We start from the raw sequence: 15,665 nt of genomic DNA, 5'->3' as shown, positions 1-15,665 counted from the left end.
AATTTACAGTCCCAGAGAGGACCATCAAAATGCTTTGCGATGGAAAACTCGGCGCACCCCGGACAAGCTTTTTCTGGGGCTCGAGTTGGCATTTTTAATCCAACTCCCGCAGCAAGTGGTTGAGGAAACACGGATAAGAAAGTGCCAGGACTTCCAAACAATATCAGACGAATCCTAAAGGGCTTCTAGAAGGAAAGGACCGTTCAGTAACTCGGTTGAGACCTTTGTGCTGTCCCGGGGCACAGACCGGGGCGGGGGGCCTCTGCCTTTCCGACCCACAGTCACAATCTCGGTGGATGTGCAGGGTGGCGGCGTGTGCTCGGGCTCATCTCTCGCGCTCCCCCATTAGGATTTACTGCCTGACGTCACGTCTGCCGGAGATTGGCTGCTCGGATCTGACACTCGGCTCCGGAGGAGAGAAACTTTTTAAAGACTTTGCGGCGGGGTTGCCTCCGAGCGTCCCGCGCGCTCACGCTCGCCCGCTCTTGCCGGGTCCCAGGCGCGGCGCCCACCGCACGCTCCGCTGGGCGGGCGGACCCTCACCTTGCACAGCTCCCCTCGCCCCTCCCCTCCCGGCTCCGCGCTCCCCACCCCCACGCCCGCCCCCTCCTCCCAGCCACTTTCGGCTGGGGTCCGGGGCTGCTCCGCCGTTCGCAGCACTTCCTCTCTCGCCACCGAGTTGGCCTTCTCCCCACCTTTCCCGGGCTCTCGGCAGCTCTCGGGGGAGCCGGAGCGCGCCGGGAAGGGCGAGGGCTGCCGCACCAGGCGAGCCGCACGGCCGGGGGCGGGGGCCCGGACGCGATCGGTGGGTCGCGCGGGCTGGGGCCCGCGATGGCGGGGGCTTGGCTCAGGTGGGGGCTCCTGCTCTGGGCAGGGCTACTCGCGTCGTCAGCGCACGGCCGGGTACGGAGGATCACGTACGTGGTGCGCCCGGGCCCCGGCCTGGCGGCGGGCTCCTTGCCCCTGGGCGGGCCCCCGCGCCCGCGGACCTTCAACGTCGCGCTCAACGCCAGGTACAGCCGCAGCTCCGCGGGCGCCGGCGCCCCCAGCCGCGCCTCGATCGGGGCTCCCTCGGAGCGGACCCGGCGCACGAGCCAGCCCGGTGGCGCGGCCCTGCAGGGGCTCCGGCCGCCTCCGCCACCGCCGGAGCCCGCGCGTCCCGGGGGCCCCAGCGCGCAGCTCTACCCCAAGTCCGGCGGTCATCCGGCGGCCGCCCCGTTCACCAAACCAGGCAGGCAAGTCGTGCGCTCCAAAGTGCCGCAGGAGACCCAGAGCGGCGCGGGCTCGAGGCTGCAGGTTCACCAGAAGCAGCAGCTGCAGGGGTAAGCCCACATCCCAGCCTAGCGCGCGCCGGGACCGCGGGGTCAGGGCCACTCGGAGCCCTGCGGTGGCTGAGGGCGTCGTGAGCGGTGGGTAGACTTTCTCTTTCCCGCCTGGAGAGCCCGGAGAAGCGCGGGGTGCCGGGAAGCCCTAGCACTTTTACTGAAGTTAAACTCTGGAGTGCATTGTTACTGAGCTGCGGGCAAACACAAAAGGCATGGCTGCCCGGGGCGTAACCTCCCGTGCGCAACCCGAGCTACTCCTAGAAGATGGGCGTAAGCATGAAGTCACTTCAGCTTAATCCCACAGCATCAATTAAACGTCTCTGCAACTCAGTTTCAATTTTGGTCGAGTTAATGAAAATAAATGTTTTGAGGGAGGATTGGCTGTAAAGATCCAGCTCCTGTTCTGTGGCCTAGAACTTTTGGGCATCTCAGAAATTGTGAGCTTGCGCTTCCCTGCACCTGTGGGGTCTGCTCTGCTGGGGTGAGGGTGGAGTCTTAGCATCGACAGAATTTTGATTTGGAAAATTTCTGTTACTGGTTGCTGGAAGTATCCGCCCTGTACAGCCGATCCTCCTCATTAATCACAAAGTTGGGATGGGGAAAACTTTTTGCTTATTTGACTTTTTTCCTTCAAGGATGATTCCAGGTGGTGTGACCTCACTCTTTTTTTGACACTTCTTTTTGAAACTGTTTCAAATTGGCCCCAGATAATATGCAGAATGTTTGGCTCTACTTTAATTTTGGGGTTAACACAACCATTTTTTTGGACCTTGTCTCCTCTCTGAATAGCTGAAAGTTAAGCAGGCCTTTTGATTCTTCTACCCTTCTCTGATATATGGTCCTTAACTTTCTACTTGGGCAACTTTGAGCTGGTCATCCTAGAAACCTACTAGGACCCTCTTCTATCTGAGGAGTGTGGTAGCAGGAGGCTGGCCTTTTAGGAACCTGTTGGAAACTTGGGTACTTGGGAAGGGAGTATTACTGCTGCTGGACTCAGGGATCTTGCTTTGTTTCAGGGTCAATGTCTGTGGAGGGCAGTGCTGCCATGGCTGGAGTAAGGCCCCTGGTTCCCAGAGGTGCACCAAACGTAAGTTGCAATGTCCACAGCAGCCCTGCACAAAATGGGTCAAAGTTGGGCTGTCCACATAGGGGGTGGATCCTACAGAGGCCACTTGAAAGGACTGATGCTACCCTGGGGAAGTTGAAATCTGAAATGCAGTTCACCTCTTACCTGCAGCCTTTATTGGCATTTGGGAAGGGCTGACTCAGAGTAACAACAGTGTCAGTGCCCATACCAGTGTTGTACAGAACCATACTGTGCATCCAAGATTTCCCTGCACTCAGCTGAGGTATTAATGACTTGGTCACACCTGTGATCAGGAACTAGGGAAAAAAATTCAATTTGAGCTGTCTCATATGGCAGAACCTATGTAATTAATTTACACATATTATCAACAAATGAAAAACATTTTTAAAATGATAGTAAGAGAGGAATGGGAAGTAGGAGTTTTGTTCTGGAGTGAGTGTGTGTGTGTGTGTATGTGTGTGTGTGTGTGTGTGTGTATTTATTTAATTTTTTTTTTTTTTTTTTTGGGGATTGAACCCAGGATCTCAGGCATGCCAAGCAAGCATTCTGTCACTGAGCCACATCCCAGCCCTACATTAATAGTTTTTAAATCTTTCTGAAAATAGCAATCAGAAGTCTCCATCCTTGAGGCCTGATTGTTTTCTAGAATACTATCAGTGGGGCTTTCTGTCCTGCTTCTCCAGTTAATATGCAGGCTTAGCAGTGTTTTAGAACATCTATTAATGATGTATATAGGTTTGAGAACATTGGAAAGTATTTCCCCTATGCATTGTGAAGTTAAACATTAAATTAAACTTACCTGATCTTCTTGACAGGCGGATGCTAAGTCTGATCCTAACTGAAAATAGTTTTATTCCCTTCCTCAAAATTTAAACCCTGGTAGATGTTCTCCACACAGAGCTAGAACCATTACCATATGAACTGGAATCGTCCAAAATTTCAGCTGTTTCCCAGTATGCAGCATAACAAGTAAAATGTTATATGTAGTTTGGATTTTTAAATACTGGAGGGTAAATAAAAAGAATTTCAGATACTGTCATTTGAGTGACCTTATTTTTTGGAAAACACCTTCAATCCTTGGAGGAAATAGGGGCTTTGGCATCGTGACTTTAATTTTGTAAAAAGGAATGTCCACATGTTTTATGATTTGGCTATGATCAAGGAGTAATCGCTGATACAAACCATGAGATCAGAAATACTCAGGGTTGTAGCATTTTAGATTAAATCATTATTTTTTCAATTCTTAGCTTCTTAGATTACCCTTGACAGAAATGTGCCAGCATTTTCCTGAGAATGGCTCCAGTCAAATGGCACTCCCTCCCTTCTCCCCAGTAACTCCATCTGCTCAAACCTGATGTGATGTGGTCTGCCTGTAACATGGGGGTAGTCTATCTGTGACAGCACCATTCCAGTGGATTATTGCGGTGTAAAGGTTAAACACACAGGTCAGGGTTCAAAGACCAGCAATGTTCCTTGATGCCTATTGGAGAGAGTGTTCCAAGGTTTAACAAGTTTGCTTGGCAAAAGATATAACTGAGCGCACTCTCTGAAAAGAAGATTGCCTCTTAGTCTCTGGTTTTCTGAGGATTTGGAACTTAAGCTGTTTAGAAGACTCAAAGATGCTCTAGAGGTGAACATCCAGATGTTGGGCATTACCTCTTGGCTTCCTGCTTCTCCAGGCAAGGGAGACAAAGATACCTGTGTGCCTGTGTTTAGCTGGGTTTGCCCCCTGGTGATCCAGAAAGAGAAGGGCCACAGAAGACCTTGGGTCAGAGAGTTAAGGTTGCATGGTTACTCAAGTGCCAGAGAAGGTTGCTATAGTGAATTAATCTCAATACCTGCAAATGCCTGTAGCTTTTGGTTGGGAATTTCCTTCCAGCTCCTAGGAGGTAGTTCGTGGACAGCACTGGGATCTAAGCAAAGCAACATCACTTTTCTGTGATTTTCTTTTTTCTTTTTTTTTTTCCTAAAGAGAGAGGAGAGGGAGAGAGAGAATTTATTTATTTATTTATTTCAGTTCTCGGGGTATGTGGTGCTGAGGATCGAACCCGGGCCGCACGCATGCCAGGCGAGCGCGCTACCGCTTGAGCCACATCCCCGGCCCACTTTTCTATGATTTTTCAGCATTCAAAAAACTGGCCTTTCTGACAAATGAATTCAGACCCAAATGCTGGAAACCTAAGTCACAACTCCCTTCAGGAATTATTGTATTTTAAAAAGAGCTGCTAGGATAGGTCAGTGCTCAATCCAAAGTAATATATCTATAAAGTGGGTATTTTTAATGGGAGGCTGATTTCATGTGTATCTGGTAAATCCAAAAAGATGTGGGGGACTTCCTCCTTTAGACTGGACCACTGATACTATGAAGCTTGTGTCCATGGCTGGGCAATGTGAGGCCAGGAAGGACTGCAGACCTTAGATTCAGAAGACCAGATTTCAAATGCTAAGGTTCTCACTAACTGCATGGCTTTGGAGAATTCACTTGACACCTCTTTGACCCCATTCCATCCTGAAATAACTGTGCCAAAACCTTGCCTCTTTTGTAGGATTGTTGTACCAAGGTAAAAAAGAGTGGATATGAAAACTTGATAAAACCAGAAACATTCTTAAGAGTTTGTATTGGTTCAAGCCAAGTAAATAAACCCTATCTCATTTATATATTACTTGGTTTTCTTCTTTCCCTATGTTTGTATTCTTATTGGTCTTTTGCTTTTCTCTTAAAAATGTAGATGTGGAGAACTTTTTAGTTTACAGTTGAATATCCCTTTTTCTAAATGCTTGAGACCAGAAGTGTTTTGGATTTTGATATTTTATTTTTGAATTTTGGAATATGTGTCATTACATAGTGAGATACCAACCTTAAGGATGAAACCCAAGTCCAACTATGGCATTCATTTATATTTCACATATACCTTATACACATAGCTCAAAAGTAATCTTATGTAATATTTTTAGCATGCCTATGCTTTCACTATGACCTATCACATGAGATCAGGTGTGGGATTTCCCTCATGGATGGCTTGTTGAAACTCAAACACTTTTGGATTTTGCAGCATTTTGGATTTTTTGGATTAGGAATGTACAATCTGTATAGCTTTGAAGTTGTTTGGGTTGTTTGTACCCTTGAATGACTTATTTTAAAATAATTTTAAGAGACTAAATATATGCCTCTAGTTCTCTTTGTTTTAAAGCTTGCCACTTAGGGGAAAAGTATTCCCTGGAGTATTCATAAACTGAATGGAAAAAAAATCTCATCACCAGTTTGTGTCATTTTTTTGTAATTATTTCAGTAATTAGCAGTGCTATTTAGATGGCAAAATAAATTGATATGTTATCACCTTCCTCTCCCTTGTCTTTAATGTGTCAAGATTGAATAGTCATCCTTGGGTATGACTTATTACATGTGAGAATACAAAAATTAATGATATGTCAACATGAAGTTCCTTCTTCATAAAATGTGCATGCACATTTCAATGTACAACCTGGAATATTTAATACTTGTCATTATATTTTAAGGATAATTTAAAGAGTTTGGCTGAAGAAGTTCAGTTAATATAGCTTGTCCAATTGATGCAAAGATATTTCCGCATAAGAGATTGGATATGTTCATGGTGTTCAGTACTTGATTAACTCCAGTGAAGAAAATAACATGTCTCTTTGAGCCAGCTTGGATGGTTTTGAGTTGATTGAAACTTGATTTACATCTGCCATGGGCAAATGCTTCTGAAGACTGAAGATTTAGTGAACCTTAAATTGCAAATCAGAGATGTGAAACGAGCAGGCAGCAGACCCACACAGGGGCAAAGAATGTCTACGAGCATCTACCAAGGTGGTCTCAGGCCTCCAGCCGCCCAGTCCCTATGTAGAGATGCCCAATTGCATTTTAATATTGCTTTTCCAGACACCCTTTGTGTGTGGATCTCTAGGAGTTGAAATCATAGCATGGGTTATATTTTTTCTAGTTATTAATATTGGCTGGCTGTGGATGGTGATACCTGTTTAGGGCAAAAGACATGTTACCACATTTGTTCTCTTTTCAAAGACTTAACATTTGTTGGAGGATTTGTGGTTTAGGGACTTTGTCTTTTGAGTGGGGCATTAAATCCCTGGTGTGTATAACATTTTTGCCACCCGCCCCCCCCATGTTTTTCTCTGTTCATAATGGATCCCCCCATTCCTGCCTTTGGCTCTTCCAGTCTTTTTGTCTTCCTTTCTGGTAAGTGCTGATTGGAGTCATTGCCAGTGGGCTCCACTTTAAAGAGGAGATTGGACATGGGAACAGAAAACACAAAAGAATAAAGGAGAGAAGAGAAGGAGGCCAGGCTGGCAGAGTGAGGTGGAGGGAAGATGGCAGATGTGAATCCAAAGTGGGTGCCTGGCACGTCCCAGGCCTTCATAAATGCACGCATGGTTCTTTCATTTATTTAACGGATATCTGTTTAGCTTTTACCATGTGCCAGGTTCTATGAATAGAGGAGAAACTCAGCCAGCTGTAGGGAGTACAGGGTCTGTTTTTACTCATGTAACTCATGGCACATCAAATGACTTGTTCTCTCCTTAGCAAGGAACAGAAAATCGATATTCCATTGCTTTTCCACTGGCATTCAGCCCACACTGCTTTGGAAAAAAAAACAAAAGCCAACCCTAGAAATGTTCCTAGAGTTATACGCAAAGGAGACCTGAACTTTTGTATCCTTGGTGATAGTAGGTGGCATCATCCAGGAGGGTGTAACACGACTGGAGCTCAGTTGACTGAGAGGACCCTCTTCGGCTATCTTCCACCCCTTTTGGCTGGGTATTGTGTGGGCCAAGCTTGGGTGAGGCCCAGGAAGAGTACACATTTTTTTTTTTTTTTTTTGTACGCCTGCTATTGACATTGACGGCAGATTTGCCAATGTTCTGCAGTCGGCTCACCATGGCAGCTGGTGGGAGGGCTGCCCTGACCCCATCCGTGACCCCACTGCTGGGAGCAGGGGTGGGAGGGACTGCTGGAAAATCTTGTCCTACAGCACAGACAGCTTGGGGAAGGGAGAGGGACCCAGAGGTCAAGTTCACACTGGGTCGAATATGTGTTCTCAACACTAGTTAAAACAAACATTTAGGAATCATAAATTCTGTGTTGCGATAATACTTAACCCTTCCCAGTGGAGCCCTCCCCCGGCCTGGGGGCCAGACTGAACACTCGGCTTGTCCTGGCCTGGTCTGCTTTGTCAAGTTTGTGCGGCCCAATGAACCCTGGGCCCTTAGGAAGCCTGGCTTGTCCATGAAAGCTTCTGCAACAGCCTTTTGTTTGCTGTGGTGGATGTTCCAGATATCCTCAGATGTGTCTGGGAGTTCAAATTAAATTTTCCTAAAATGAAGATTTTACTTCTAAATGCTTCCTAGCAAGGGTGGGAGTGACCCGGGGTGAGGGCTGTGTCACCCTCTTCATCTGACCCACATCAGATCATGCAGGAGGAGCTGCTGGTGGGGAGAGCGCAATGTTCATGGGGCTTCAGAGCTTACAGAGAGCAGCTCTTGGTCTCCGTATCCTGCCAGGGTAATGGAGGCAGGCATGATCTGTGACCCTTTTCATCAGTGGGGGGCGTCATTGCTCAGACACCGGTGCAGATCCGTGACTTTTCCTCTGGCCCTGAGCTATCTGATGTCCAGGCTGCAACATTTTCTCTCAAGGTTTAGGTTTTTTTTCTCTCCTGAAAGCCCCAGCTCACCTGGGTTGCTTTCACTAATTTTTGGCTTCAAAATTTTCCAAGCTGTATGAGCTGCCATAACAACAACAAGAGGTGGACCACAACTTGGTGGCTCAGAAAATGGAAGTTTCTTGTCTCACAGTTCTGGAGGCGAGAAGCCCAAAATCACAGTGTCAAGAGGGTTGGTTCTTCTGAGGGCTGTGAGAGAAGGCTCTGTCCAGGCCTCTGTCCTGGCCCCAGAGGTGGCCCTCTCCTCCCTGTGTCCCTTCACGTTGCTTTCATTCTGTGTGCATCTGCCTCCGAGTCCAAATTTCCCTTTGGGCACCAGTCATTGGCTTAAGGCTCACTTGCGTGGCCTCCTTTGAACTTGCTGACCTCTGTAAAGACCCTCTCTCCGAATCAGGTCCCATTCTGAGGTACTTGGGAATCAGAATTCCTACATATCTTTATATGGGATATGGCACAATTAAGCCCATTATACAAGCCCAGGGGTATCAGGCCCATGTGCTGGAAGCTCAGAGCTTCTCCTCCCAGGGCACTTGGGATTCCCCAGATTCCTGGGAGCTTGATTGGTCTCCTGCCACAGTCTGTGGCTGGATCTGGCATGGCTTCTCCCCTACTGCAAGAACTCTGGCTGCTCCAGGGAGTGTTGGGAGATATAAGGAATTGGCCACTGATGATTATAGTTTTGCCTCTGGCTAATTTTTTTTTTTTGTCCTGTTTTAAAAGAGGTTCTAGATCGGTGATTCTTAAACATGAACATCTAGCAGAATTACAGTTAAAGCACTTTAAGCACTTAACTGAATCAGAATTCAGAATTTCTGAGACTTAAACTAGATGGCCCCTCCCCCAACTCTTATACCCATGTAGATGTAGATGACCCACATTTTGACACCTGGATCCAGGAGAAACCCAGGCCTAGGCAATACTTATGACACTTTTGGAAATTCAAGACCCATTTTAGAGAAACTTCTAAGGCAGGAGCAAACCTAAATTTTGGATTTGCTCATTTGTGACTAGTACATAGGGTTAAAGGTAGCTCCATGTGGAGTATTTCCATTCAATTTTTCTTCAGATGATTGAGCATTTACTACATAGGTATCATTTTGTAAGACTTTGAAATTTGCAAAATTTGTAATGATACGTAGATGATTAAATAATTTTTAAAAAGATTTAAACACTTTGGAACATTTGGATATTTTTTTCCACTAAATATTCTATTTTTAATTATGAAAATTTTAAATATACAATATATAGCAAGTAAAGTATCTAGCAGCTACCCTTCAGGGTTATGTTTTTAAAAGCTCCCTGATGTGATAATTAAACAATGATTTATACATAAGGGACAAACGATGTCTTATCTTGCTCTAAATATATATTTTACTAATGATGGTTCCTACCCTTTCAGTGTAGAGAAAATTATACATAATTTGTTGGTGTGACACAAATTGGTTGTTTTGGTACATATGGAAAAATACATCAGAGTTATATGTGTCTGCTTCTGTGTACCTATTAATTTGCCCTGGTTCTTATGGATTGAACATTTCATGTACACACAGTGGGTTGGGTTTGGAGACTGTATTTGTAGTGCAGACCCCAAACCACTTGATTATGAGAAGGCAGTGCTCCTAGTTATTTCTGCTTCCTCCTGGTATCTGACCTGCGTTTGTGACCTTTCTCCTCTTCCTCCTCTTACTGGGTCTCAGTTTGACTTTCCCCGAACTAGAGGCAGTGTGGCTCAGTTATGTCTTTGGAGTTAGAATTCAGGGCTTTTCTCTTGACCTTAATATTTCCTCATGCCATGACTTGGGCAGACAGTTGTGAGACCCTGAGTAAGGCTGAGTTAACGCTGTTCGCTAAATAGTTATCATGGCCATCTGGACGGTCATGCGGAGTCCTGTTGGGGGCCTGCATGAGGTAATACAAGAAATATACTTAGAGAGCAGGGCCCCTGCAGAACCAAACTTGATAAAAATGGCTCTTGAGGGCTCCTGTTTGGTCAGGACTCCTCCCTCCTGGGCTCTACTGCCTTACACACCCTCCTCAGAGCCCTGGTGAAAAATGGGTTCTTTTTGCTGCTCTCAGAGCAGGCTCATTTCACCCTTTCTTGGTGTGGATGCAGCGTGGGCCAGGTGGAAGAGGCCTCTGTCTCCTCCTGAGTGTTGAGCTCTGAGATGCAGGATTTTCTTTGCAATTGTTTTAGGTACTTGGCCCCTCCTGCTCATTGAGTTGGAATAGAATTGAGCAGATCTAGCTTCTCCTATTCTGCTGTATGGTAAATGCTGTCCTCTGAATACTAGATAAAGAATTCTGCCTTCTTTCTTTGTTGTCTGTCATCTGTTGGCAGCAATCTCCATTCGTTTCTCGCGGCCACAGTTTCTGTGTGCTTTTCCTGGCCCACGAGACACTGCTGCTTACAACAGCTTTCCGAGGCGCACACCTTACTCTGTTTTCTTCTGCCTTCTTTTGGCGAAGCTGCCCTGGCATGGCCCAAACTTTTAAGATGACTTTTCCTCTCTCCCTGCCAATTTTAGAATCTTTCTGCTCAACATCATCTGATAGAGATTTGGGACTAAGTAAAATGAATGTTGTATGATTTTCCCCTGTAATTTTAGATCCCCAAATACTGCTCTTGGCCAACTCCACTATTCCCTGTGGCTTTTTCACTCCACCGCATTTGAGTAATATCTTTGGCAGGGACATAAGTAAACAGTTTGCGAAACGTCATGTTTTGTAAATTAGAAGATGGATGGGCTGGTTTTCTCATACACGCTCTTGGTTCTCCTGGGCCAGAGAAGCCATGAGCCTGGACAGGGGATGGGAAGTCGGGGTGAAGGGGGGGAGAGTTGATGAGGTCGGCCCTCCTGCACTGATGGGATCTGTTATTTAGAGGTGAGAACATGGGAGTGGAGGGAACCCTTTAGAGGGATTTTGGTAATGAATTAAAGGAGAATCCTCACAGAGGAGATAAGAGGTAACCAGTAAAAGTTACCAGAGGAAAATAATGATTAAAAAAATAAAGGTAAGGAAAATGGTATGATAAGGATCATTGGTCTTTGTAGACTTGGACAGGTTTTATTTCTCATAGGATTACCCAATAACTTCAATGTGATTTCAACCCTGCGTGAACCTGTTTTATTATTGTTTTCAATTAAAAGGTAAATCTCTGTGGCTTTCATCCATAAGACAGATGTACTTTGTGTCAAATGGGTAGTTATGAGCTGGCATCTTCAAAACTGTTTCAAAAGTTGTTGAAATTGTCCAAGATATATCATCTCACCTTGATAAATCATTTGTTGCATTGATTCAATAGTGGAAAGACTTCTGCCTCTTGGTGGCTGTGAAACTTAGAGCAGATCGATTTACTCCTCTGATATTTTTCCCATCCTTCTTATAGGGGAGAATACCATGCATTTCCCACCCTGTTGGCGTCACTGTTGTGAACATCAGGCATGCAGATCTTTTTTTTTTTTTCTTAACACTTTTTACATTGTATCACAGTCATTGGTGAGTTTGGCTTCTCAGCTTAAAAGGAAGTTCTGTGATGCTAGGGATCTTGCCATAGCTATCTTTTTATGCTTAGTACCTGTAAACACAAAGACCTTTATGGTATAAATGAATGAATGAATGGATTAATTTCTGGCACTTCTCTGAGCTTCTCTATATTAGATCCTGGTACACAGAAGCTTGTTAATCCCTATGAGGAAAGTAAAACAGGGTAATAGATTAGAGTGATGGGGCTGGAGTTGGGGGTAGGGGAGATCAGGGAAGGTCTCTATAAGCAAGTGACTGTGAGACCTGAGTGACATGATAGGGACCCGGAGAGGAGCATTTTAGGCCAATAGAATAGCTGGCATGAATGTCCTGGGGTGGGGCTAAACCTGGCCTATTGCAGGTTGTAAGTACAGGAGGGTTGTCAGCAACAGGTGACAAGATAAATAAAAACTATTTCATCTTGGGGCTGGGGTTGTGGCTCAGCAGTAGAGCGCTCGCCTAGCACTTGCAAGGCACTGGGTTCGATTCTCAGCTCCACATAAAAATAAATGAATATAATAAAGGTATTGTGTCCAACTACAACTTAAAAGCAAGCAAGCAAACAAACAAACAAAAACTATTTCATCTTGAAAAGGTGATCAGTGGGGCTTCTCACATGGTACTAGCTAAAAGTCAAATCTTTCAAAAACTAATGGTAAAAAAATCTTATTTTGATGATCATAGAAAATTCTCAGACAGCATATAGGATGTGTAGAAGTGGCAATTAAACAATTTTGGAATATATTTGAATGTTGTTCTGAAGTTTATTCACCCCCCTTAGGATATAATTTACAAGTAGGGTTGGCTGTTGTTCCACCTCCCATCTTGTGGCAAAGACCACATAATGAGATTCATGGAAATGTTTCTCCAAAGAGCCATGTAAACATAAGGTGAGATTATTAATAAGGTTTTTGTGGCTGTTCTGTGAGCATTTTTTTCTACATTGTCTTCTGTATTTTTTTTTTTTGTCTTGAAAAATAGAATGCATAAAACCACCCAATTCCAGTGGGTTTTTGACTATTAAAGAGATTGTGGCTGGAGCTGGGGATGTGGCTCAAGCGGTAGCGCACCCGCCTGGCATGCGTTCAGCCCGGGTTTGATCCTTAGCACCACATACCAACAAAGATGTTGTGTCTGCTGAGAACTAAAAAAATAAATATTAAAAAAAAAATGCACAAGGCCCTGGGTTCAATCCCCAATACTGCAAAGAAAAAAAAATTAAAATTAAATAAATAAATTAATAAAAAAAAGAGAAATTGTGGCTCACTCGTCGTGTCTTTATACTGATCATTAAGGTTACCAGTGGGTGACTGTGGGTCATCTTCTGGAAACTGGTGTGAAAATAAGCCAAAACTCCTAGATGTCCACTCTAGTCCTCTACCCCTTCGAACTTGCTTTATTCTCTAAAAGTGGAGGGCAGGTAAAGACAAGAATCTTTTTGAGAAAGCCCTGTTCCTTTCTTTGTTTTTGGTAGTGAAAAGATTAAGTTAGTCCAGAATTTCTTAGTAATTGGAGGTAAAATAATATAGACGATAAGTGAATTAAAGGCAGGGATTGTGCTTTTGTTTGACTCTTTTATCCATTAGGAAGTTGGCCTACCCAGAGTTCTGTGTATACAATAGGCCCCTCAGTAAGGTTTCTTGATTAATAAACCCTACAAGTCACATTTGTTTTTGAGTGGAAAGCCAGCTGAAATTCATTTAAATCAACGGATACTGAGATTATGTCATTAAACAGTTCTTTTTGTTATAAGGGAATGTATATTATGGCAAACTTCCCCACGCAACAGTTTGAAATGTCCTGTTTTAAGTGTTAGAGGTTCTTTTGATGGCAAAATTTCTTCATGCCTTCCTTTACTCTTTTCCACTTATTAAATTGGTGCATTCTGGTTGTACATAGTGATGGGATTTGTTGTTACATATTTCTGTATGCACACAATATAACAATATAATTTAATCAATATCACTCCCCAGCACTTTCTCTCTCCATCTTTACCTTGGTCTCTCTCCTCTACTGATCTCCCTTTGATTCTCATGAGATCTGTCCCCACATTTCTTTTCCTTTTTCTTCTCTAGCTTCTGCATATGAGAGAGAAAGCATATGACTTTTGAACTTCTGAGTTTGACTTATTTCACGTAACATGATGATCTTTAGTTCTATTCATTTTCTTGCAAATGACATAGTTCCATCTTTCTTTATGGCTGAATAAAACTCCACTGTGTATATATACCACATTTTCTTTACCCATTTATCCATTAATGGACATCTAGGATGGTTCCATAGTTTGGCTGTGTGAATTGTGTGGCTATAAACATGGGTATGTCTCACTGTAGTATGCTGACTTTAATTCTTCAGGATAAATATTGAGGAATGTTATAGCTGGGTCATATGGTGGTTCCATGCCTAGTCTTTTGAAGAACCTCCATTCTGATTTCCATAGTGGGTGTATTAATTTACAATCCTGCCAACAGTATAAAAACGTTACTTTTTCTTCTCATCTCCCAGTCTTATAATAGACAATTATTTAATAATATATAAATAATTTATTATTATTTATATATGCTTATATATTTTTGGGGGCTGTTATCAGGGGTTGAACTCAGGGACACTCAACCACTGAGCCACATCCCCAGCCCTATTTTGTATTTTATTTAGAGACCTGCAAAAACACCTATAAATGGGAGCTTCATGTGGTTAGGTCTTTCTAATTCTGTTCCTTAATATAGAAGATGCTTAAAGCACACTTCTTTAAATTCTTAAAAACTGTTTTTTTTCAAGGTCTGGTTCCCAAGCTCCATGCATCAAAATCCACCATGGGATGTGTACCAAATGCAGTTTTTGGGGTCCTACCACAAATCTATCTAAACAGAACCTCCACGGGTGGATCCTATGACCCTTATTTTCATAATCACTTCAGGGTGACTGGTCCACCCTGAAGCTTGGGGACCCTGGGTTTAAAGTGCACATGCTGGGATAAAAGATGTTAAAGACAAGGAATGATGAGAAAAATATTAGGCAGTTAATAAAAGCAACAAAAGAGTGATTGGGACATTTTATTTTAGAGGCAGTTCCTCTTTTTAAAAATAGTTTAGAAGTGAAAGGAAGAGCAAGGCAATAGCATTCCCTCACCATTAGCAGGGACAGTGCTTCCTCGTTTCAATTTCAGGAAATTCCAGCAGAGGAAAGGTGAAGAGTGGGTGCTGCTTGGCTGTTCCTTGGGATTATGCTGGTTCAATCCTGGAAGTTGCCGTAGGAAGGCATTGGATGTTTGAAAAGGGTCCTGTTAAGAATTTCAGCAGTGACATACTTTTAAATAGATGTATTTTTAGGAAAATAATTGCCTATTATAAGACTAGGACTCTTTGAAGAAACAGTTGATGAAGGAGCTGGGTTGCTTCTCCTGTGAAATGGGGAAGATTTTCCTCCTTATATATCTTTTCCCCTCTTTCTTTAAAATAAATGAATGCACAGATGTTGTGCCTGAGTATTGAAAAAAAATTAGGTCTTTTACCTCTTTAGATAGAAAGGTACTTTTTTGGAGAAGGATTATTTAAATAATTAGTTACTGTAGTAAAGGCTATATCTCATTAAAAGTATTTTAATGTGGCTTATAGCTATTTCCAAACATCTGTATATTTTTTTAATGTTTTAATTGTCAGTGGACCTTAGGAATTGAACCCAGTGCCTCACACATGCTAGGTAGACCAGTGCTCTGCCACTGAGCCACAACCCCAGGCCCTGTATGTTTCTTCTCATAGGTATCCAAATGTTTAAATATCATATAAAGGCCACAGTCCTAGAAAAATTTTGAAAAGACTCAGATATGAGGTATTACTTAAAAATATGGGTTTAAAAGCTGGGCATGGTGGTGCATGACTGTAATCCCAGGGATCTTGGTGAAGGTTCTTTGTAAACTTGAGAAGCATGTGTTCTGCTGTTGTTAGATAAATTAGTAGACAGATGTCAGTTATAGCTGGTATAATTGATGGTGATGTTGAATCCCAACTGTGTCCTTGCTAATTTTCTGCC

At 43.7% G+C, this 15,665-nt stretch overlaps 1 protein-coding gene across 5 annotated transcripts in view; it reads left to right on the top strand.

Annotated features, from left to right (window-relative positions):
- The first annotated feature begins 705 nt into the window (after positions 1-705).
- The window catches only part of Ltbp1 (latent transforming growth factor beta binding protein 1), a 386,831-nt gene continuing 371,871 nt past the window's right edge, over positions 706-15,665 (top strand). For 3 of the 5 annotated variants that reach the window (XM_078029401.1, XM_078029398.1, XM_078029399.1), the window contains exons 1-2: positions 706-1,322; positions 2,342-2,412. In XM_078029401.1, the coding sequence (XP_077885527.1) occupies positions 832-1,322; positions 2,342-2,412 (562 nt within the window). In that variant the 5' untranslated portion in view covers positions 706-831. The remainder of the gene's footprint in view (positions 1,323-2,341; positions 2,413-15,665) is intronic. The other 2 variants (XM_078029400.1, XM_078029397.1) reach the window with 1 other exon arrangement.

The sequence above is a fragment of the Ictidomys tridecemlineatus genome, chromosome 12, assembly GCF_052094955.1.
Source record: "Ictidomys tridecemlineatus isolate mIctTri1 chromosome 12, mIctTri1.hap1, whole genome shotgun sequence".
Taxonomy (NCBI): Eukaryota; Metazoa; Chordata; class Mammalia; order Rodentia; family Sciuridae; genus Ictidomys; species Ictidomys tridecemlineatus.
The sequence above is the reverse complement of the archived record's forward strand: the minus strand, read 5'-3'. Positions and strand labels throughout refer to the sequence as shown.